Below are 25,442 nucleotides of genomic sequence, written 5' to 3' on the forward strand. Positions count from 1 at the left end.
TTAGCCATCCCTCTTCCTCCAGTATCCCCAGCCTCAACTCGATGCTGCCGGCCTGGGTGCCACAAACACTCCAGGCTACTGGAGCGGGCAACTGGAGTTCCAGACACCCCAGTTCTGGCTCAAGGAGTGGAAAAGTCCCCCAGATCAGACCGAGTGGGCAATTCCTCTGTTGGTTCTCTCTTCTCTCCGCTCCCCAAGCCCCGCCCTCGGCCTCCTAGCAGTCTCGCTGACCTCAGCATCAGCAGCTGCGATGGGAGAGCAGAAGAGCATCAGATTCTGAGGCAGGAAATGTCCCTTCCCATCAGGAGCTGTAGTCCCGAGAGTGAAGGGGCACTCCCTGCCCCCGCTTTTCTTCTCTCTGCCGCCCACTACTCTGTCCCCAGTGCCACAGTGAGAAGTGCCCGGCGGAGCAGGGCAGATAAAGCCCAGCTTCTGGCCAGGGACCAGAAAGGAGAGGCCCAGACGACCAGGAAGGACGAGAGACTGCAGAAAAGAAGCGCCTGGAGAAGCGACCTCATGAGGTAGTTTATGAACTCCGGGCTCCATCCAAGCTAGACAAGCATCGATGAGACCTTCCAGAGAAAGAACAGAGTAGCGACTGAACTACAGGACAGATGGCCACCAAGTCACAGGACTGAGTGGAATGCATCTGAGACGGGTTGGAAAAAACATGCAGAGTCTTTGAAAACAAGCTAACATTGAAACCTGAACCCATAGAAAGCTGACCTGAACTCGCAGCCTAAACCCAGCAGGGTTGCCTACCTGCTAAACCAAGAACATCCATGTTCTCTGTAGAACTTACACATCTCCTAGCATAACATCAAAAATGTCCAGGATACAAGCCAACATTACCTGGCCTATCAATGATAAGGAAAATCTCAATTCTCGTAGGTAACGATGTCACTACAAGAGGCCAAAGGCGTTGGAATTTTCTGACAGAGACATCAAATGGCCACTATAGAAATCCTCCAACGAGTAAAGGGCAAACACTCTTGAAATGAATAGAAAAAGTTTCAGCAAAGAAGCAGAAGATACAAAGAGGAGACAAATGGCATTTTTACAAGTGAAGAATAGACAGACACACACACACACCCACACACACACACCCACACACACACACACACACACACACCCTAGTCCACTGGCACCTCTGCAGTGGCGCAACTGGTGAGCGATGGTTTTATATATCATAGAGCTTACCCAAGTCCTGAAAATAAAACAGCCCAGACCTCTGACACAGCAACTCTACTTCTGGGACCCTATCCTTAGAAAGCACTCCTGAACAAAGGAAAAACTGCACGGAGATATTTACCCCACCAACATTTCTAACACTGGTAAGCTAAATAAATGTCTGACCTAACAGGGAAACAGTATAGGAAACTATGAGAATGTTACACAATTTTTAAATGTGAAATTTTCTGAGTACTATATACTAGTAATATCACCACATCATAACAGCACAGAAATTCTTTGGATATAATTGGAAATAGAGTGGGAGTGGTTTTCCTTGCATGTGAAGAATGACTACAACACATCTAAACACAAATATTTATGTAGAAAAAAGACTAAAAAGACAATATGAAGCTGCTGACCGTGCTACACTTAAGTGGAGGATTATAGATGCCTTCTTTTCTTCTTTATGCTTCTCTGTTTTTCAGTTGGGATAATGAGCACTTATTACTTTGAACACGATAATTAACTACTTCCTGCCCAAAACAATGTTTCCTATCTTGTGAACATTCACAGCGTTATCTCTCAGGACACTAAGTCATATTAAGGAGAAATTTTACAACCAAAACTTTTCTCTCAAGAATGAAAATCATGTTTGTTGACTGCAGGAATCTCAATTACTCTTGTTTCTAATCCTCTGGCCAACCATGATGGCAAGAAAAAATATTCCTACTGCTGATGGTTAATAAATAATGTGAAGTTATTCAGAACTATCCAAATCAGACCAGCCCTCCTTATTAGGAAAAACATGTCATGTGGCACATTTGCAAGAACACCGTTGCAAAGCAGCGTGGTCTCTGTGGACAATTACCGAGTGTCAAGCTGTCACACACATGCCACTAATAACTAAACTGCTCTTTTGATTCCTCTGACTTAAAGGTCCCCACCCTCCCAGACTGTCAAGGAGGCCCCTTCCCCTCCATCTGTTCTTCAGCACAGGCTCAACATGAAAGGCCAACGGCAGGACGCCCTGGACCTGTCAGCCTGGCCCGGCAGCCGCACAGATGAGCCGGCCCACTCTGCGGCCGCGGTCCGTCCTGCACCCCACACCCTGGTAACGGGGGTGGAGCAGGGCTTCGCAGCATCCTGGGGTGTCATCCATTCACATTAGGATTTCCGTGAGCCAAAGAGACCATTTGTGAACTGCAGCGGACGAGCCAGGGCTCAATTTCAGGATAAAAATGCACAGCAGGCCCTGCCCTTTAAGCACCGGTATAACTGCCTAGTAAATGAGAGAAGGTGGGCTGAAAGCAAACAGCGGCGAAGGAGAGCATGGGGCCGACCAGGGCACCTTCCTCAATCTTCCCAAAATGTCATTAAGCGTGACCTTTAAGAGCAGTGGACCAACCGATCAATTCTGGTGAACAACCCTCCATGTGACACAAGAGTGTGCCCTGCAGAGGGAGGGACCTCCGGTGGCAGCAGGGCCCACCCGCCTCATCGTGCAGGAAAAGTTAGTGAGATTTATCTCCATTGATTTTACTTGCAAGAAAAACACATCATAAAACTGCAACCTCAGCAGGACACTAAAGGTCGGGCTCGGCTTCTTGAGGGATGAACTTGACATCAATAGTTATTAGGACACATCATACAAGATACACAAGAGAGACGGAGAGAAGCTGCTGGTAATCTCACTTAATCCTGATGCGGCCCTAAATCAGGCTCCGCAGACTGTGGGAAAATCAAGGAAAAGCTCCAAGATTCTGCGATGAGATCTGCATGCCTGGGCTCACGTTCGGCGCCAGAAGAAGAGCAACAGTGAGGCTGATTCCACAGCCCCGCGTGGCGTGGCACCGTGCAAGGAGCTAGGTCGCCGGAGTGGACGCGGCCCTGATCCTGACAATTCTGTGACCAGCCGGTGAGATCTGGTTGAATGTCAGCAGAGTGCCAGGTCGGCCCAACTAGGAAAACATACAGGATCACAGAAGGTTGGATGTGGGCACGGCTCACACTCGCAAAGGGAGAGGAAGGAAAGAGACAATGCGAGCAGTCGCATCGACAGGGCTGGCTCCCAGAGCCCCCATTAGCCTAACCACAACCACACACTCAGTTCTCAGGAAAAGTGGGAACTGAACACACCGCCAGGAAGACATGGAGGAAATCAGAAGAGAAAAGGGAAAACTTCTTCAAAAGAATCCAGAATTGGGAGATGTGTGTGTATACGTACATACATATATACATACACTTATAAGTTGTGCATGGTTTTAAAATAAAGTTATCATTTTTTCCCAAACCTAACAACACAGAGTCTTTGAGTCCAAGCCCAAGAAATCGGAAGACATGTTTCTTACGTATTTAATTACCAACTCAACAAATATGGGGGCATTACCTGTGATGTCATACAAACAGGACGTAACTAGGAATTAGGAACTATGTGTTCCAGTCGCATTCAGATGATAGGGACAGCGTCCTAGAAGAGGGGAGGCAGGTGGGTCCTGGGGGTGGGGGGAGCTGGAAGGAGTGAGGAGGGAAGGGCTTTGGGAAGAGGTACAGTGTCAGCAAAAGGGAAATGTGGGAAGTACTGCTATGGCCCAAGGACAGAGAGTGAACTGTTTTGGCTAAAGGAGGATGCGTGCCGGGCACTGGGGCGGGCGAGGGGAGGCAGCAGGGTGGGCTGCAGTGCCAGGGCCGGGAGGGCTGCGGATGGGGCCACCACTGAGGACATGGGCAGGCCAGTGGGAGGAGCGGGCCGCAGGCGGCGGCTACGGACAACCTGATTCCGGCAGAAGATGTGCAACAAGGGAAGTCCTGTAAGAGCCAGTCCAGGCCCTCCTGCATTCCCGGGAAAGGAGCGCCAGGAACTCAATGTGAGTTATAGACCGAGGGTGTCTGCTGACATAAAGGTGGCCACAGCAACAACTGCAGCAAAATGCCTTCCACAGCCTCCGAGGCCGGGTTTGCTGTTTCCCAACAGCTGCACGCGGGCCCCTCCGCTCCTCACACCGGCCACACACACATACACACACACACACGCACACAGGCACCCGGTGCCCCAGCACAGGGAGCTCCACCCCAGTCTCCCTCCAGCCCTTCCTGCACCATTTTGTCTTTAAAGCACACATTACTACATGATGTCATCTATATTTTGTGTGTCTCCCACCAGAATGTAAGCGCCACAAGGGCAAGGACTTTGGGAGCTTTTCATCTTGCTAACACCTGGCATATGCTGAGCACTCGGTAAATCCTGGATGGATGCCTGAAGACTCAGTCATGGCTCCATCAGTGTTTCTCACTCATAATTCACCCAGGAAACCCCTTGGCTCAATACATACAAACACACGTGTGTAAACACATACACCTGCCCGCACGCTGCTGCACATGCTCTGATCAACCCATCTTTTCAACTGAGGTGTCAAGACAGTAGTCTTCGTAATCAATTGGGAGGTGCGCCCCAAACAAGGTGTTGACAGTAACAAAGCGCCTGAGGCTGTCAGCTGCCCGCTGAGAACTCAGGGCGGACTCCAGGCCCCCCTGTAACGCGTCTGCACTCATCCTAGTGCAGCCAGCGTCCCCGAGTGGGAACGGAAGGAGCGGGATCACAGCCAGCTGCCACATGGGCCTCTGGAAAGATGAGCCCAAAGGCCACATGCACTTGGCTCTAAAATCTGACAGTGTTGGGGAAAGAGGGCTTGTCTTGCCTCAGACTGACTCCCCCTAGCTGAGGTCCGCGCTTTCTCATCCCTCATTACAGTCATGACAGCCAATGCCTTTCAAAGACCTACGCCTCCCCGCCCATCTCTCCCCCTCTCCCCCAGCTGGAAACCAGGAACTACTCCCAGCTAAATGAAAAAGGGGGTTAGTACCAGTCTATGTGGCCCGGGGTCCCTTCCAGCCTCTAGATCTATGTCATCCCACATAATGGCTACTGGCCACATGTGGCTATTTAATTTAAATCTAATTAAAATTAAATAAAATTTAATCCCGCAGTTACACTAACTACGTTTCAAGTGCTCACTAGTTACGTGTAACTGATGGCTATCAGATCGAATAACACAGCTGAGCACATCTCTCATCCCAAAGTTCTGTGGGCGGCACTGCTCTGCATCCCAGAAAATGAGCATGTCACACGCCACAATGCGAACAGAACGCCAGTGGAGGAGGAGAAGGTGCCTTGTCATCTTAACTATAAAGGGGCGTCCAGCTTAGGGTCGATTGTACAAAAGATGAGCAACAAAATAAGACAAACTGCCCAGCCGGTGTGGCTCAGTAGTTGAGTGTCGACCTATGAACCAGGAGGTCACAGTTCGATTCCCAGTCAGGGCACATGCCCAGGTTGTGAGCTCAATCTCCAGTGTGGGGCGTGCAGGAGGCAGCCGATCCATCTCTCTCTCACTGATGTTTCCATCTCTCTCTCCCTCTCCCTCTGAAATCAATAAAAACATATTAAAACAAAACAACCTGTGCTCCAGGAAAGAGGCACCAGAAGGAAACAGCAGGGCCACCGTTCAGACTCATTTCCTCCAGCCCAGGCCTAGCGTTCGTGTGCAGCCCAGCCCTCCCAGGCAGCGATGGTGGCCGCTCAGAGAGGGGACTGTGAAAGAAGAAAGCAGCAGCAAGTAGCTGGATGTCTTGGCCCTGAGAGGCAGTCACCTTAAGACAACTTTATCCTTTTACATTTCATTTAAAAGGGGTCAGCTATTTGTCTACAAACTTCTGCTTCACAAGCAAAAAAAACAAAACATCTTGGCGAAGAGCTGACATTTCATCTGCAAACAGTCCCTATGTTGAGGTTTAATAACAAAAGATTAATTCACAGAGTGGCGATCTGGTGGCTGTGCGAGGCATGTTTTTGAAGTACATAATGGCTCCGGAATGAAGCCTAATAACCCTTTGCAGAAGGAGCATTTCAAAGGAAGACTGAAATGCACACCGAGAGACGAAGCTCTAACAAAGCCCAGCCAGACTCAGGCCAGAGCGACGCCCAGGTGCACAGGTCAGCTGCAGTGACCGCTCCTCTGTGCTCTTCAGGGCGCACGGCCTCCGGACGCCATGCAGGGGCTGCTCGGAAAATGAGCATGTCACACGCCACAATGCGAACAGAACTCCATGGAGGAGAAGGTGCCTGGCCATCTTAACTATAAAGGGGCGTTCATCTGCAAACAGTCCCTATGTTTGCAGTCCCTTTATAGCTGAGCTAACCCTGGTGGTTAGCTCGGCTATAAAGAAAAACGTGCAAGGGGAAAGCAATGCAGCGGGAGGTGCTCATTTCCTTAGGTAAGCACCAAAGATGGGATACATTGGGAGGGAGGGAGGGAGAGAGGGAGGGAGGGAGGGAGGGAGGGAGGGAGGGTTGGTTTAATTAGGGGAAGCCGTTTAAAAACAGAAACAAGGACACTAGTGAGAGCTTGCTATGTGTCAAACCCTACAGGGTATAATTTACAGATACCATCTCAATTCTCACAATAGCCCAACAAGGTAAACACTATTGTTAACTCCATTTCACATGTGAAAACTGAGGCACAGAGACATTAAGCCACATGCCCGAAGCCGCACAGCCAGGAAAGGGCCTGTACCTCCTGTGCCACACCCACCTTCCAGCTCTGCTCCTCTGCTGCTCCCCTTCACATGCCTCCGGTTCCAGGCAACAGCCAAGTCTCCTCACAGACAGAGTCACCGGGACGTGTCAGATGTGCCACTGGTGTCTACCAGGTGACTCCTGGGCATTTCCCAGGTGAGCACTGCTTTTCATTTTAGTAGCTACGTATTATAACATCTGTTAAGAACACATAGAGCCCTGGCTGGTGTACTCAGGGGTTAGAGAGTTCGATTCCCGGCCCCGGTGGGCACATGTGGGAGGCAACCAATCCATGTGTCTCTCTCATATCAATGTTTCTCAATGTTTCTCACTCTCTTTCTCTCTCTCTCCCTCTCTCTCTCCCTCCCTCTTTCAATCAACGGAAAGAATATATTCAAGTGAGAATTAACAAGACCAAAAACACACACATATAATTAATAATTAAATGTCATAAAGTTTCCTTGTTAAAGCAAATGTATTAAGAAAAATAGTTAATCTATTTAAAAGTTATCAAGTAACCAAAGTAAAAGGGGTATGGGAATTATGCCCCCCCCCCCCAAAAAAAATCAAGGTGGCATGGGAAGCTCATGGTTGAGCTCATGGTTGGGACCCTGCTGTGCACCACTGACCTGGAGGCACTGTGAAGGCAGGGCCTGTCTTCTCTAGGACCCTCCCCCAGCCGCACACACAGCTTTGCACACAGTAGGCCCTCAAGAAGCACTTCCTAAATGACCTGTTGGCACTCCCCCCATCCTTCTCAGAAGATGAGATTCGGGATTCCTCACATCTGTCAACACACAAGAAAAGGCAGTCATGCCCCAAATCGTTCTTGAAACGAAGGACTCCAGCAGGAATGTGCCGGCCAATCTAGACGGACCCCGAAATCCCTCTCCCTGCTGCTCACCAAGCTTTACTAGTAGCGCAGGTCTGCAGGCTACCTTGGGACTGGGCCCTGAGCCCTCCGCGATGGGCCCCGCCCTCTACGAGTACTTTATAAACAAAACACGGTAATTAACCCTGGGACCACTGAAAACCACATGCACAACCAGGCGAAATTAGTATTTACAAGATCAAACAGGACAGCCAAGACGATAAGTCAAGGAGGATTTAGATGTGGGTCAACTGGTGCTCCAAACCACAGATGCAATCTGCCATTAGACGCCTCACACTCCCGCACGATGAGCTGCTTCCACGCAGCCCGTTTGGAAGGCAAGCACCTGGTGAGCATCAGCACAGAAAGGACACCCCATTACCCATCTGCTCACAGAGTCCACGGAGCAGAGGGGACCCCCAAACCCTCAGGGTGCAACCCTCTTATCTCAGTCAAGCCTGCACCCACCACAGCACAACGGTCACAGTGAATAATGCTAAGGAAGCAGCTGCTCACTGAGCCACACGTCATGCTCGTGGCGTCAATTCCCGGGGCCTCCCAGCCTCCCGGGGCGGTAGCTGCGGCGGATGGGGAAGCACAGGGGGCGGAGACGTTCGCCCCAGGACACCAGGAAGGGAATGGCGGAGGCAGCGCTTGACCCGGCACCAGAGCTCAGTGCTTCATCGGTCACACTGTGGGCCTGACTGCAGGCTGACCCTCAAATGTAACGGCATGACAGTCGCTCCCGTCTGCAGCGCATACTGATCGTTCCCTGCCTCCATTACGGTAACTTCATTACCAGGACAAACACGGCCATTCTCACAGCTCATTAGTCCACAGCACACGCTGCTCCTCTGAGGGACCCAGGACTGATCTGCTTTCTCCATCTGAGCGATTCCTCACGGTCCCATCACGACAGGGCAGAGGAGCAAACCTCAATTCACCAGGTGGACGGCGCCCTGGGAGGTGATCAGACGGTCCCCAGCCTCCCACCCAACAATGCCCCCAACTTCCAGGCGGGTCTGAGCCATTCTGAAAAGCAACTCCCCGACTTTCTGAACAGAAAGAGGGAGGAACAGACTCACGACCGTGCAGGGGAGCCTCTGGGTGGTGCAGCATGACCCCTCTTCTCTGAGAACTGCCCCCCGACTCCATGGACACCCACTGAACCAGGACAGACGGCGACTCCAGCTTCCCTGGTGGAAAGTGGAGCTGAAAGGTGGGTTTTTCATCGGCCACCCGCTCACGCAACGCCGAGGCCGGAAGCCGTCCTGTTCCACCCAGTGCACCTGCTAGAGACGCATGAAGAGCAGGACAAGGGCCACGGGTCCTTGAGTGCCAAGCCTGGCTCTGGTCCCCTGCCCACTGGTCCCACAAAATACCCAATAAATGCCCCCTTTTTGCTTCCATAAGCTCAAGTGAATCTTTTCCTTGCAAACAAGAGCACAGACTAAGGCAGATGGAAACACTGGCCTGCGTCCCCTGAGGTAACCTCAGCCCTCCACTGAGCAAGGTCACTGAGTGGCATCTGTCCGGGCTCCTCAGCCTCTAAGGGGAGAGAGATGGGGGAGCGCTCAGCAAAGCGTTTGAACACTCCCCTGCATTTGTAGCCAGCTGCCTCCTGCCTGAAATAATCGGAATAACTGGAGGGAGCGCAGGAAACTTCATTTACCCGAGGAAAAGTAGAAGCACATATCAAAGCGGGTGGGAGGACAGAATTTCAATTTCCAAGATACTAAACCAGCTGGCGACCGGGAGGTCCTGCCCATCCCAGGGGCTTCCTAGCAGGTGGTCCCAAGCATTACCGGCCAAAGTGGAAAGACTCCCCGACTCTAGCACTATGAGCCCCTGGAAGCGGAAGACGGAGCTCATCTTCCTTCCAGATGCCCGAACCATCCGTGTCCCCTCCACCTCCTCAGCCCTTCTTTGTTGACAACGATGCCACGACTGTGACTCCCAGTGAGTGCAGCAAGTACAAGGGAATGTTCTGTGTGCAAGGGGGAAAACCATCAAAAGTGACAATGCTATTTTTATTAAGAATTATATGACACTTGGCCACCAGTTTCATTTATTTATCTCTTTATCTATCTATGTATTTAATCCTCACCCGAGAATATGTTTTTATTGATTTTAGAGAGGGAGAGAGAGAAACATTGATGTGAGAGAGAAACATCAATCAGTTGCCTCCCATACGTACATAGACTGAATATCGAACCCACAACCTGAGTATATGCCCTAACTGGGAAACTGTGACCTTTCAGTGTACAGCATGACACTCCAACTAACCAAGTCAGACTGGCCAGGGCTTGGCCACCAATTTTAAAAGTAAAATCTTTATATTAGGCTGAGTGAAAAAATATGACATGTGATCATTTGAAAGTCATACGTAAAAAGCATGACATAACATGTGTAATAGAGGGATTCTGGTCCCCTCACCTAACTGCACAGAGAGGCAGAGTACATTTTTCAGCAAGTGGAAGGTCATGTGAAGGACACTGTATGACAAAAATGTCTGCGCCCTCCAAATCCAGACCTCCACAACTTTGGTGAAAATGTATCAAAACTAAGCATTTTATAACCAACCCCATTATCAATCTATCACATTTCACTTATTCTAAAACCTGCTGAAATCACACTGCACCTTTCAATCATGGCGTCTGGAAGGTTCTTGGTGGGGCTGTCTGTCTTGGTGATACATGAAACAACAAGACACCTACAACCAATGGCATCTCACAGTCACTCCAGCAGAGGGACTGGTGAACGGGCCCCCACCATCACCTTCCCAACCCCGCAGGCGCTAATCACCCTCCTAGCCCCATGCGGAACCCACTTTATTGAAAGAAGGAAGCGGCAGCAGCGGGCCGTGTATCCTCACCACATCGGAGAAAAAGAACTGAACTCACATGCAAGGACAAAAGAGAAGGTTCTCCCCGAGTGAGCTGCGACCTACAGGATGGGAATGCAAACAGTGCTTTCCTTGCTGAGAAGCTCCTACCCGACCCCAGCATTCACCGGGGACATTCACGGGGCCGGGGCGGGGGCCTCAGGGAGAGCAGGAGGAAGGAGGAAGGGAGCATGGGCTTGGTTACAGCAAGACAAGCTTGAAGTTTCAACAGTCATTTGTGCACGATTATCCTCTCAGAGCGATACAAGATAGTTAGATTAAATAAATTAATCAGAGCAGGAACTGTGCTGGCGAGCTCCAGTGCCCAGCTCCAAGACCAGCCTGCCAAGCTCCGAGGCTGTCACAGCTCCCGACCGGAGCCGCAGGTGACGGGCAGCCGGATGCAGCCATGCGCTGAGCCGAGGCGGAGGGCGCGCCCTGCTGAGCCAGCCGTGACAATGGAAACCTTAAGCACAAGATCCATTACAGCCTGAACACCCACAGCCACTGACACATCACGGCGACAAATAAATCCTCGGAAAGCGAAGGCCGAGGGGAGGCGGACATTAATATGCTTTGCCCGAAACACAGCTCAGATCTGTCTGCCACGTATGTGGCCGGGACGCACATCTTCCCTCCCCCGCCCTCCTCACCTGGAATCGCTATTAGGAATCAGGTCAGTGTCAGTAAATTAGTGCCAGGCCTCACTCATCTATCTCAGTCGTGTGCTCCTATCACTATTGAGCCCTGGGCTAAGTTCCTCACCAGCATCAGCTCACCAAATCATCACAAAAAACAAAACAAAAAAACACAAGGTAAGAACTATTATCCCCTTTTAAGATGTGAAACTGAGACAGACAGACCAAGGTCATGCAGTGAATAAACACAGAGCCTGGATTCAATCTAGATACCCACACTGCCAGGGAGGGAGGGGGGCTCAAGGTAGGAAAAAATGTTAACCAATTAACAAAAGTTCTGTTTCCGCTTCTTTTGTAAAAGAGTAACTGATCAGCATAAGCCGGACCCCACGTGTGGAGACCCCGGTGGCAGGGTGAGGAGTCCCCGCTGTGAGGTGAAGGAGCCACGGCTCAGTCCTGCAGAAACGCAGGCACGTCGCCACGGCAGCCTCCACGTCCCTGAGGTCGGCAGAGCTAACTTATGCTCGAGTCTGGCCGCTCAAGCTTAAAGGCAACACCACCAAGTAAACAAGCCTGAACATGTAGGACTGCAGGTGAGGCAGGGAATCAGTCCACAGAGATGCTCCCTGTGATTTATACAAATGCTCACAACACAGGTCTCACAATAAAGTGAGTAACTTTGGAAGTTTCTACCCAAGGATTTTTCCTGCAAGAACAGCCATTTCCTAACAAGGCCCTCGCCATAAGGACACCCCCGTGTTCCCTGGAAAGCAGGGCCAGCCGCCTGCTGCTGAGACGGCGGAGGCCCAGCACAGAGCAGAGGACTGGCGGCAGGTGACCTGACTCTCCTGGGCCCCTGACAACCGGGAGCTGGGCAGGTGGCTTGACTTTGAGGAGCCGGAGTCCCCTCTTCGGGAAAACCAGGCGAGTGGTTCCTAGAGAACTGACGGTGGTGATGCCAGCTACGTGGACCAGCCATCTTCTGAGACCTCACGACGCCCCCGAGACCCAGCACAACCCCTCATCTTGCAGAGCAGGACCCAGGACAGCTCCCAGGCCACAAGAGCAGCGGGGGAAGCGGGACTTGAACCCAGGCAGTGGGCCCAGAGCTCACGCTGTCCACGCCGCCCTCCGCGGGCTATGGTGGGACGAGACGATGCCACTTCGTGCGTCAGAACCGGTGAAGCGCTGAAGGAGCTGAATGGCTCTTCGGTGACCTACGCGGTACCCTTTCTCTGCCTTTCCAGAGTTGCCTCAGAATAATCAAGATAATCTGCCTTCTGTTTGTCTCCCCAAACTAGTTTAAGAACCAAAAACGCTCAACTTAATGTGATTACCCTCCAGCAGGAAGCGTGAGTGGAATACACACACCGAGTAGACACCACAGCTGCCGGCTCAGGACAGGCAGCGGTCAAGTGTCACTCCACCCAAACCAGCGAGCCGTGGGCCTGGAACCCCGCCTGTGCCCCTGCCCCGCAAAGCCACGGCTAATCAGCACTGCAATAGTGACTGCAGACGAGGAAGCCACTCATTTAACTCAAGTGTTTTGTGAGTTTGTTTTGTTGGTGGGCCTCGCTGGGCACAGTGACCAGGCAGACAGGGTCCCTGCCCCTGTCCAGACAGTCAGCACTTACAGTCCAACGTGAACCCTGCCCTGACGGGGTGGGCAGGACTGCTGAGCACAGAGGGAGCTGGGAGAGACTGAGCCACGTATGTGACTACAAACAAAACTGGAAAGATAAAGTGAGAGGTATTAGCCAATCAAGGGGTGCGGGGGGCGGGGGCGGGGGGGGGCACTGAAACAGCCTCAGGGAGGGCAGGAGGCACACAGGCTGAGTGTGACACTCCGGGTGCCAGGGCCAGGCCACTGCAGGGTCAGCAGGAAGCTACACTCAGCTGACTCCTGAGCACGAGAAGGGCATCGTCTACACATTTTCAGCAGGAAACGTAGGCGATCAAACGTGCATGGTCAAGGGCACCTGACCTGCGTGGGGAAAGACAGAGGCCAGGGAGGAGACAGCTGCAGGTGCCCTGGCTCTGAGAGAAGGGGCTGAAGAGGGACAGGAGGGAGGATCTGCGAGTCCATTAGCAACGACACTAAGCACCGCAGTGCCAGCTCCGGCCGCCCTGGAAACCAGCGCTAACCACGCTGGCCATGAGGGTTGAGGCTGCTGGTCCTCCTCACTTGCCCGCCCGGTGTTCCCAGCTCCCCACGGAGCATCAGCTCTCGGCTGTCACCTCCCTCCCAAGGCTGCCTGGGAGTGGCAGTCACTGGGAACTGCCCTCCAGCCACCCAGGGTGCAGATACTGTCAATGTGCCTTCAGGACCCAAAGCAGACGCGAGGCCTTGCCCATTCTGTGACTCATCAGCACAAAGCGACTCCCTCGGAGGCGCCTCGCTCACCAGAAGCCTTGGAAACCTTCCTCGAAAGCTCTGCACGCCCAGCACCTGCCTTAGAGGCAATGCTCCACTACTCGGGAGCCTCGGAGGAGCGGCACCCCCACAGCGGCCTGCTAGGAGCTGACGGTCCCCAGCACAGCATCTGGGCCAAGGACCCAATGAACTGCCGGCAGGATCAAGTGGTCACGCTGTCTGAGCTACTGTGAAAATGCATTAAAATCTCCATGTCATAGCTCATCTGAGCAATTAAAGTTAACTTGGACTGCTCTGTTTTAATATATTTTTGTTTTCTTTCTTTTTAGAGAGAGAGGAAGGGAGAGAAAGAGAGAGAAACATCAATGCGAGAGAGGAACATCGATTGTTTCCTCGCATAAGCACCCCAACCGGGGATCGGACCCGAAACCTGGGTATGTGCCCTGACTGGGAACTGAACCAACAACCTTCTGCTGCATGGGAGGATGCTCCAACCAACGGAGCCACACCGGCCAGGGCTGGACTGCCCTGTTTAGACTGAGGAAAGCAAGGGGTAGGAGAGCGTTGGCCTCCAGAATTCTGTTACTTCTTTTAACACTTTAAAGGTATTTAACGCTAGCATTTTTGCTCTTCAAGCCACCTAGGGAACCAGGAAGTCTCCCTGGCTGGAGTTCGGTGCGTGGGTGGAGGGCACAGCAGTTGGGAACCTGCAGTGATGAAAGAAAAACTAATACCCAGCAAGTGCCTACCTACTATGTGCGGGCCCTGTGCCAAGTGTCTGCAAACTCATCTTGCAGGTGAAGAGGGTGAAGCGTGGTGAGGAACTACAGCAGACTGAAACGATCCAGTAATTTTACAAGGAAGGCGTGCTCCCACCCATCCCTTAAACAAGACGCTTCAACAATCGCTGAATCAGTTTCTGCTCCCTGAGCAGCAGAGGTCGAGAAGTCACTCCATCTTGAGGCTCAGGGTGATTCTAATTCTCATCACAAACCCAAGGATGATGTAGGATTTGAATCAATGCATTCAACTCCGGGAGACGAACTGAACTATAAAGTGTGAGTTTAAATAGTGAGAGAGAGAGATGATAGGATAGACAGCGGGGCGGGCAGCCAGGCCATCGGAGGGAGCAGTGCCCCCAGCGGGGCCCCGCCTGGCCTGCTCCTGCCCCTGGGTGAGGGACTAAAGCTGGTGCATAAGGCCAATCCCACCACATGCAAAATCATCCTTCAGGGCTCCACGCACCGAAATGAAATTTAAACAGACCCCGTCATATACAGGGAATAACACACGTGTAGTACCCTCTGCCACAGAGTCACTAAACCATGTGACGAAGAACACGCAGAGTTCTCTTAGGACAGAGACAGACTGATTGGCCAGGGATGAAGCCCAAGGTGTCAAGGAAGGCAGTGCCCTGAAGCCGACCGAACGACTGCTTTTTCCCTCTGGACACAAATGTAAGATATGTACTTACTGTTCTCTCAAAACCAATGAGAACCCCTTAAAACAAACACAGCTTCGGCTGAGTAAGATAAGGGCAAACTGGTGCCATGCAAACAAACCAGAAAGTGTGTATTACTAGCAAAAAATTTGCATTTGCATTCAGCATGGGACAGAATTAAAATGCACCGAGCTATAAACAGGATGCTGTTTAAGATATCAGGACTACAAGACAAAATTCCTTTATGTTCAGACATGAAGTTACATCCGCCAACTAAGTCAGCCAGGACTCCACGAGTTATGCTCCTTTCTGACAGTGAAGACTGGTAACTGCCCCGGCCGGTGGGCTCGGTTAGTTGAGCGGCATCCCATGCATCAAGAGGTGGCCAGTTTAATGCCCAGGTCGCAGGCTCAATCCCCAGTAGGGAGTATGAGGGAGGCAGCCGGTCCACGTTTCTCTCTCTCATCGATGTGTTTTTTTTTTTTCTCTCTCTCTCCCCCTCCTCTCCTTTCCTCTCTCTCTAATATCAACAAAGAGATATATTTTTTAAAAAGACTGGTAAACTGAGGCATATAAAGGCCACTGACTAAAGAAGAAAAAGGATCAGCAACAGAGCCAGGAATTATTATTAAAATCAGGTGGCTTGGCACTTAACTTCTATGATCAAGTCAGAGAATTGGATATAGTCTAAGTTCCAAGAAGATGGGAATTGATCAGTTTCATTCACTGTGCCAGGAACATAATAGGTGCTCAGCAAACACGTACTGGATAGATGGATTAGATATTTTCCTAGCAAGAAAAGCACACTACTCAAACGCAGTTTGGAAATGAATAAGATGGAGCATTTACAACAAGTGAATTTTCTGGCACGTGAAGGTATGCACACACTCTGAACCTGCCCTCTCCCTGCAAAATCCACCACGTGCCATCAGGAGACAGCCGAGCCCAGAACGCTTAGTGGCGGCAACTACTGACAAGCTATCCATAATCAGAGTAGCCTACTGACTGAGAATAACAACGGTACAGAGTCACTCTTCAACCTGAGACACACAGACGCACGCAAATGAGGAAAAGGTAAGAGCAACCGGCATCTGGAGGACTCGGTACAATTCCTGTTAAAAAGGAAAAAGGGCCCTAGCCGGTTTGGCTCAGTGGATAGAGCGTCGGCCTGCGGACCAAAGGATCCCAGGTTCGATTCTGCTCAAGGGCGCATGCCTGGGTTGCAGGCTCAGTCCAACGTGCAGGAGGCAGCCGATCGATGATTCCCTCTCGTCATGGATGTTTCTATCTCTCTCTCCCTCTCCCTTCCTCTCTGAAATAAAAATATATTTAAAAAAGGAAAAGCGGGGGAGTGGTCTGATTCTTACACAGCCACCCTTAGTGTCCCCACCCCTGTCAGTAAGGGATCAAGGCAGACCCTTTCTCTCCATGAAACGCCCAGCAAAGATGCCAGTTAGTTGCTACGATCCCAATTTACCGTATTCAGAGCTCAAAGCAGCTGAGGGCGCCTGCCTCTAGAAACTAAGGGGCTGGGCTGCTGGCTCTGGAGGTCAAGGTAAGGCCCTGAGCCACGTTCCCGCGGGGGCTGGGCCTGCACAGCTTGCTCTGCACAGACGGCAGCGGTCACTGGATCGCACCGATCCCTGCCGGTCCCCTGATGTGCCATGTGGACTGCCCACTGCGCCTGCTACACTGCCGGGATCGGCAGCCGCAACACCACAGGGAAAGGCAGCGCTGCAACGGCCTCAGCGGCGGGAGAAACCTCTGCTTTTCTGGCCACCCAGTCTGTCCAAGCCACCCGGCACTGCAGGGCTCAGGCAGAGGGTGGCAGGGCGGCCTGGGACGGTCACTCTCTCTATAAAATGAGGGTGATGACCTACGTGATCGCTGAGGTTCCCTGGGATCTGACACAGCGGAGGCACAGTTCCGAGAGTCTGTTTGGAAATACGGCAGGGGGGCCTCAATTACTAAGTCCTTCTATGTACTAGACTCGAGGTGCTGGAAGGTGATGCCGAACCCCAGCCCTGGAGAAGAGGGGACAGACCTGAAGCACGAGCAGCCACAGCACAGTGTGACAGGGCAGCTGCTAGAGGCCGTGGGCAAAGCCAGAGATCGGCCCTGCCCGGTCCCATGGAAGCTTCTCTCAGCAACATTCGATGTGGCTGGAGGAGGAAGCGAGAGAGCACACTCGGGAAGGTACACTGTGCTCCTGGCAGAGGGACGGCGCCTCGCAGAGCAGCCACAAATAGAGCTGCAGGCTCCGAAGGCGCCTGCATCCACAGGGCTGAGGGCACGCTGACGCGGCTCCAAAGGGGGAGGCGCACGGCACTGCCTTGCCAGAACCTACTGGATGAGTAAGCTGTCCCGGGAGAGGGGGCTCTTGGGGAGTTCAAGGAAAAGCAGAGGCTGAGCCGAAGCGCTGGCCCAGGGAACGGCCCCGCCAAGCCCAGGAGGCTGCAGTGAGCTGGAGCCTCCAGGAACAAGTGATGCAGCAAAGCCCGCGGAGCGAGGGGGAGGGCAGACGGAGCTCCGGAAGCCAAGGGCAGCATGCTGGGCTGGGCCAGGACACGCCGCTCCCTCCCTCACAGGGCAGAAGCCTGACCCGGCCCAGGACCCTGAGATTAGGGTACAGAGGCCAGAGAGTTCAGGACGAAGCCTCACTTCCCCTTCCGTTCTCCTGTGGCCAACAACCATCTGAACAAAGTCAAGGTGAAATACACAGAAGCAGATTCTACAGGGAAAAAACACAAAGACTCTAAAAAGGAAAGAGAAGAGATTTAGAGGCTTCCACTGAGCCATCCAATACTGTTTTCTGACACATTGGAAATAGCTACTACCAATAACTGCTATTTAAATGCCACTAAGTAGCCTACCCCAAACTAGAAACGTTATACACATTTTCCCATTAGCCTCTCAGAACAATCCTGGGAGATCGGTATTATGCCCATTTCACAGTCCCGCAGACTGAGGCTCTAAGGTGTTAGATAACCTTCCAAAGTTAAGTCCTAACAGAGGACAAGGCTTAATCTTGTGAGGATGACAGACAGGCAGAGTGGGATAAAAGCAATGACAGGTGCGAACACAGGGGCACCTGATTTGGGTACATCTCAGAAGACTTCCCAGAGGAGGTAGCAGCTAAGCTGAGACCTAAGGGACTAAGAGTAACAGTAAGCTGCCGGGCTCCGAGCTTAACACTCCAGTGCAGGGCTCACGCGTCCTCACAAGTTCCCGAGAGGCAGGACCGCTCATCCACGTGGCAGCTGAGGAGGCGGAGGCCAGGGAATTTGGCCCGGGGCTGTCTGCTCTGGACACGGGGCCCTGAGCACGATGACCACATGCCTCCAAATGCCAGCCAGGGAGCTGGGCTGAGCGCTAAGGCAGGCAGAGGAGAGCACTGGGAGCGGGTGTCTACACAGACCCGGAGCGAGGCAGGTGGGAAACAGACTAGACGGGAGCTCAGCATCGCCAGCACCAGCGGGGCCTGCTCCGGCAGCAGCGGTGGAGATGGAGAGGCTGGAGATGGAGGTTAAAGAGAGGGAATCAGCAGATCCTAGTCAGAAGGTGTGAGGTCTGGGCACCTGGCTGAGAAGGTGCCCACCACGAGCAGCAGGCGGTGGGCGCAGGATTTTAGTTCTGGACCCACGCGGAGAGGCCTGGAAGTCGCCGAGTGCAGATGCCCGCAGCCACTTGGACCCACGGTCTGGATGTCAGGGGAGCGGTCAGGCTGGTGACAGTGAGGTGTCATTAGCGTATGGCTGGCAAGTGACGCTGCTGCCAAAGTGACAGCTGCCACAGGACCCCTGACATCAGGTGATCGGCTCACAAGCCTGACTCAGTCAACTCCAGGATTCCACCAAGTCCCACCCCCTCCAAAGCACTGGCTGCCAACCGGCTCTCAGAAAGGGCACACCGGGTGGCAAAGACACAGATAAAACTGCTAACCTCAGCCCTCGGAGCTTATCCCCGGCTCATCGACTGACCTCATCCCGTCCTTCCCAATTCCCCTCTGGAACCCAGCCACGCCTGGCGCGCGGGCCTCAGGCCTTTCTCCACAAGTGACACGGCCAGGTTCTCAGGACTGGCCGGAAATAAAAATGCCCCTATCCACCTCATCAAAAATGCCAGCAAGCAGACCACAGAAGGGGTTGTAAATTAAAAATGCAACAGTAGGAGCGCTTATTCATCCTCTCATTCATTCAAGGCATTTCAGCTGAATGCTTACTGTACACCAGGCACCGGGGTAGGTGCAGCAACTCCCGCAGGATCCCGCAGACAAAGCACCTCTCCGGGGGCTTAAAGGACAGGTCCCTAAAGGAAAGGCTGTGTCGCAACTTAGACAATGCCACCCTGTTCGCTCCACGGTGCCGAAGCATGGCAGATCGAAGCATGGCAGATCGAAGCATGGCAGATCGAAGCATGACAGATCAGAAAGAGATGAGCGTCCCGGTCACGTAAAGCCAATGTGTGGGACTTTCCAAGTGGACACTCTCGGAATAAAAGGGGTTTTTCTCTAACAAGTGTGGGACTTTCCAAGTGGACACTCTCGGAATAAAAGGGGTTTTTCTCTAACAAACATGTAAAATTAAGCGTGTAGAAACTTAAGAGGCAGCGGCAGCGGCTCCCGCTACCCCCCCCCTCCTCCTCCCCCCGGCCCCCCCGGCCCCCCCCAACACAGGGGAGAGTGGCTGCCCCGCTACTCTCCCCCCCTCCTCCTCCCCCCGGCCCCCCCCAACACAGGGGAGAGTGGCTGCTGGGTCTTGGCTGCTCCAGAGAAAGGCTGAAGTCTCAACCTGCTGGGCAGGCCTTAAACCAGCAGCCTTCTGCCCCCAACAAAGGAAAGAAGTCCAGCCCCAAACAGAAGCCTGTTCCCAGGACGCTGAGGCCCTCGGGGAGGGACCTCGGGATGAGCTCGTCTCAGCCTCGAATTTCTGAGCAGAACAAGCGATAGAAAGTGCGCCGACGACTCTGCAGCGACAGCGCTGCCGCCAATTATTCTTGTCCTCCACCGGAGCTTGTCATCCCACAGAACCGTCAGCTACAGGAGCCCGAGAGTTAAAAGCGAGTTCTCTCCCCATTCAGCATGGAAAAGTGCTGCTCACAGCAACTTGACATCATTTCATTAGATGAGATTAATTTTTAAATGTGTTATCCTAACAATCATGCCAACTACCACGTAATTAATATTCCAACTGACTCTACAAAAATCACAAAATCCCCTAAAGAAAATAATTTGTTATTAGGCATGAACAAGACTTTTCTATGGCCACTAGCGCTTAAGACGGAGAGTTCATCACATAATGGGTGGCATCGCTTCCCCGCTTCCTCCCCCTCAGCCAGCGCGAGAGCTGACAGCGGCAGGCTCTCCCCAACTTCCCCTCACACAGTAACGCACTTGCTGGTTGAAGCTCTGTGAGGCTGAAGTGATGAGCGCTGAAAGCCCAGCAATTAAAAAGCCCTTTCACTTGCAGGAGAGGCGAAATTAACACATATGATGAACATATGTAGTCATTTGCTGCTTCCATAGCCCCAGCTGAGAATTAGAACACTGGCTGGCTTATTCCTTGGGGTTACTTCTCCCGTTTTTAAAGAAATGCACATAAGAAACCCTTACCCTTGTTCTCTTCTTCTCGTTTATGAGGCAATCTCATCAATGTCTCCATCTATTTCAACCTGCAGCATCACCAGAACAAGAGCTTCCATACACATAGGTCTTTCCCTTAACACGACCTCCTTTCCACCTTGGGGAAGGGTAGGGGGCAGGGCAGGCACTTCTATTTTCATACCCCAACTATTAAATTCGTTGAGCAATTAAGCTACCTTCATTCAAAAGTTAAGCATCATCATTTCCATTTAAAACCAGTCACTAGAGTCCCAGTCACTTGTGGTTTCAGGATCAGCTAAGAAGTGTTCCCACCGCTGACAAGTCTCCATCGCTCTAGCAAGTTCCAAGAACAACTTTACCCACGTGATACCTCGACCCGGCTCCCACGTCCAAACACCAAGAAGCAGATGAGGAGTCCGCCCAGAAGCCAGCCCCGCCATGCTGACTGCCCCCCCCCGCACCTCCCCAGGTGAACTCCTGTGAGATGCCCCAGAGAAGCCCTGGGACAGCGAGGGGCAGTGCTGCCGTGAAGGGCTGGACAATCTCGGGCCTGGCCTTGGCAACTGCAACAGACACAGAGTATTTTTTTGTCAGTCTGCACACCCCCTTTTGGGAACTGGCTCTCTCCAACTCCAAGGAGCCCCACTTCCTGTGCTTCCTGTGATCCGTGAGCTGTGTTGGCCCATCAGAGAATCCCACCGCCTGGATTTAATGAACTGTCTTGGGGGCCACTCACCAAGCAGGGCCAGACCCTCTGCCAGGGTCTGATGTGGACACCAGATCACCTACTTTAAGGACCATGCAGACCTACAACTGCAGAGCTCTCTCTTCTACCACGTGGAGATCAGGCCAACCCAGGAGAGTGGGCCTAGCGGGCAAGAGAGTGACAGATCGCCGAACCGGTTTGGCTCAGTGGATAGAGCGTCGGCCTGCGGACTCAAGGGTCCCAGGTTCGATTCCGGTCAAGGGCATGTACCTTGGTTGCGGGCACATCCCCAGTAGGGGCGTGCAGGAGGCAGCTGATCAATCTCTCTCATCGATGTTTCTAACTCTCTGTCCCTCTTCCTTCTTCTCTGTAAAAAATCAATAAAATATATTTAAAAAAAAAAAAAAGAGAGTGACAGATCCCCACAGCACCTGGGCACCGCGATCCTCAAAACCAACTGAGTGTGCCACCGGCAGCCCAGAGTTTGCGGGACAAGCCTTAGAGGCTAAATGTACGCATCCGAGACCCAAGCTCCTTCTTTAGCACCCCGAGATCAATCACTTCTAAAACCAAAGGATACTGAATGCCCCCAGAGAGAAGAGAAGCTCAAAGAAGAAACTGCACAAGGAAAAAACTGTCCAAGCTCATCTGTCATCCAAGACCTGAGGGGCCCGGCCGATAGGAAAGAGGAGAAAAACAATGGGTAACGGGGTGGGGGTAGGGGGGGCAGAGCAGCTGTCTCCAGGGAGGTGGCGCAGACTAAAGAGAAATGCTTCCAAAATCATTCCAAACATATATTCTCACTTTCTATCAGCAAGAAGAAAAAAAATACACAGCACCCAAACAAAAGGAACTTGTCGATAAACAAACTGCTCCCAGGCTATGAACCTAACTGTTCCTGTTACCTTTATTTTTTCTTAATATTTTTTATTGATTTCTGAGAGGAAGGGAGAGGAGAGGGAGATAGAAACATCAATAATGAGAGAATCATGGATTGGCTGCCTCCTACTGGGGATCGAGCCCACAACCCGGGCATGTGCCCTGACAGGGAATCGAACCGTGACCTCCTGGTTCACAGGTCGATGCTCAACCACTGAGCCATGCCGGCCAGGTACCTGTTATCTTTAGACTACAGTTCAGTTTTCCTTTCTCAGCTGCCCTGGGGGCGGTCTCTGCCACGGCCTGCCGGCTGAGGAAACCATAAGTAGCAAATTCTGTGACACATGTACAGGACAGTCTCCCTCAAATGGAGCCTAACGTGATTAGAGAGAAGTAGAGAGAAATCTACCGAACAGCAGTCTAGATGCTCCTCACCGAGGACAGGGGACGACGGTACAAGCGGAGCGACAACGCTGAGGGCCGAACGTGTAGACCACCAAGCCTTCACCTTGCGGGGGCCAGGGGTCCTCTGAGAAGCTGACGAAGCCAGGACATCTTCCCCAGGAAAAGGGTCCACAATATTAGTTTGTACACTAGTGCCCCGGTGCACGAATTCGTGCACACTGAAAGGAAATTAATTAGAAGGTGGCCAGTGGGGCAGGACTGGGCGAGAGGGTCCAGACACGCCCTGGAGCCAACCTCCAGTTATCCCTCCCCAGCCAGCTGCACCTGGGGCGGTGCTGCAGCTCGAAGGGCGTCAGCCTGGCCTGTGGGGATCAGGCTGAAACCAGCTCTCCAACATCCCGCCAGGGGTCCCGGAGTGCGAGAGGGCACTCTGCAAAGTTGCTGTCATACAGGGTGTGGAACGCAAATGCAAGTGTCCAGTAAACCAGATTCAGGGCTGACAGTGCCCCAGCAACAACATGACCCACAGCCGAAGGTGGAATCGTGAGGCCCCTCGAGGAATCGGGCTCCATCCTCTCTAGTTTCGGGGTGTGTCACCCAAGAACCGCCGCTGCCAAGTCATTGCAGCTCAGCAGCTCCTGCGTTGAGTGTCTGCACCCTGGTGGTAAGTGCGCGTCGTATCTACCGGTGGGACGGACACTTGGCATATTAGCCATATATATATATATTTTTTTTTTTCAAGAGGTTCATAAAAGCTGCTTCCTACAGCCCAGGTCAGTGGCTCATGTGGTTGGAGCATTGTCCCATACACCAAAAGGTTGTGGTTTCAATTCCCAGTCAGGGCACATACCTAGGTTGTGGGTTCAAATCCTAGTCGGGGCACCTATGGAAGGCAACCCATAGATGTTTCTCTCTTTCCCTCTCTAAAATCAATAAAAATCATATCCTCAGGTGAGGATTGAAAACAAAACAAAACAAAGCTGCTTCCTTAGCCAGCCTCCAGGTTAATTACACCTTAGATTTTTTAATTTAATTACCTGAGCATCATGACTAAGCCTCAAAAACCTCCAAGGACTTCAAAGGACATGAGCTCACAGGGAAACTCTAAAACTTCCAACTCTGTAACGCCAGGCTGAATCAAGAACAAAAAAGAAATAAAAACGTACCCTCACCTCTGCACTCATGAGACTGAGAAACCTGGCTCTCCCTACATTCGCCGCCTTACCTTGTTTGACCACTTGTAGGCTTGAAGGAGCTGGCTGTAGAGGGGAGTTTTGTCCTGCACGGGGTCCAGGCTCAGCAGGCCGCTGTTATGGAGCGGGTGGTTCTCCGACGGCTTGCCCACCAGGTTGCTCAGACGTTCCAGCTCGCTGAAAAGGAGCAGGGAGAGCAAACCTGAGTCCCCGGAAAGGCCAGCGCTCGCCACCACAGTGGTCAAGGGCTGCTCTTCAACGCCTGTCAGAAGCCCCCCAAAAAGAAGAGCTTTTTGGGGGGGTGAAAAAGATTGGGAACAATCAAGAAAACCCCTACCTGGGTGCTTATCTTATTTTAAAACCCGGCTCTTAGGTGCCATCCCAAAGGAGGCGGAAAGTTAAGAGCACCTGAGTCAGTAAGATGCCTGAAACTGGGATTTTACAATTCGCATCATTCTCTGCGCGGCGCCCCGGCACTTTGAAAGGTGGTAAATGAAACCCTGCTCCTCACTGCGTTTCCGGGCCCCCAAACAGATCGTCACATTTGGCAGAACAGCAAGCACCTGAATAAATGATGATTACCTGCCATTCACGCAGGGATAGAGTTGTACCTGGTGCTTCACAGATGGCAAAACTTAACAAAACAAAGAAGAGATAAAATAAACAAATGGACTGGGAAGACCCTACGGAGGGGCTGCGTCAGGCTCCCAGGAAAACTCCCGAGAAACTGGGACAGTGAGCCAAGGGAAAGGACGTTCCAGGAGCACCGTCCGAGGGGTCCAGGGTCCGAGGAGCCGTCCCAAACCGTCCCCAGGAGCCACCCAAGGAGCAACTGCTCATGTTCCTTCAGAAGCTCCCGTCACCTTCTTCTCGTAGAAAGATCTAAGAAGGCAAAGGGGCAATGCAGACCTTCCTAAACTCTAAGACGGCGAAGGGCTACAGCATCCTGAACATTGCAAAGGGAAGCAAACATGGAGGACATGGAAGTGAGGAAAGGAAGGATGACCATTGCGGCCCCTCGAGCGAGCGGGAGAGTAGTGACAGGCGGTGCCAGAGAACAGCACCCGATGTGCGAGCTGAGGAGGGGGTGCGATTCCCTGGCTTTCCCCCAAAAGAGAAGGCAACTTCTTCCGGGGGATGGAAAAGAGGCACCCATCACTTGGCCACCACCTTCTCCTCCTTGGTTCTACCTCCCTCTTCCATCTGCTTCCTCAGGAGACAAGTTGAGAAAAAAGAACCTAACCACCCCAGGATTCAAAGGAGGGCCTTTCCCTGCTCGGCTCAGTTCTGAGAAATAAAATGCGGAAATTCAGAAAGGCTAATAAGACCGTCCGAGGGCAGGGCTGGCTCTCTCACGGAAGGGAAGACAACCTGAGGACCTAGCCAGTTAAAGGTGCCTACTATGTGCGATTTACACACGTCCTCCCGCTTCATTCTCACACCACCACTTATAATGTGGAAGGAGTGGAGGTTAACCTGCACGAAAGAGAAAGAAATGCACAATCCTTCGCCTTCAAAGGACCACAAGCTAATAAGCCAGTGGTTCTCAACCATGGCTGCACATTAGAATCACCTGGGAATCTTTTTAAAATCCTGATGTCTGGGCCTCATCCTCCGGAAATTCTGTTTCTTTGTGATGGGGTGAGGCCACAACATTAGTAACAAAGAAACAGAATTTCCGGAGGATGAGGCCCGGAAATCAGG

At 52.2% G+C, this 25,442-nt stretch overlaps 1 protein-coding gene across 1 annotated transcript in view; it reads right to left on the bottom strand.

The window, feature by feature from the left end:
* The window catches only part of LOC102420739 (mediator of RNA polymerase II transcription subunit 27-like), a 136,539-nt gene that overhangs the window by 110,241 nt on the left and 856 nt on the right, over window positions 1–25,442 (bottom strand). The window contains 1 exon segment of the mRNA XM_023747414.1: window positions 23,771–23,915. Within this exon segment, the coding sequence (XP_023603182.1) occupies window positions 23,771–23,915 (145 nt within the window).

This window comes from Myotis lucifugus, unplaced genomic scaffold, assembly GCF_000147115.1.
Source record: "Myotis lucifugus unplaced genomic scaffold, Myoluc2.0 scaffold_868, whole genome shotgun sequence".
Taxonomy (NCBI): Eukaryota; Metazoa; Chordata; class Mammalia; order Chiroptera; family Vespertilionidae; genus Myotis; species Myotis lucifugus.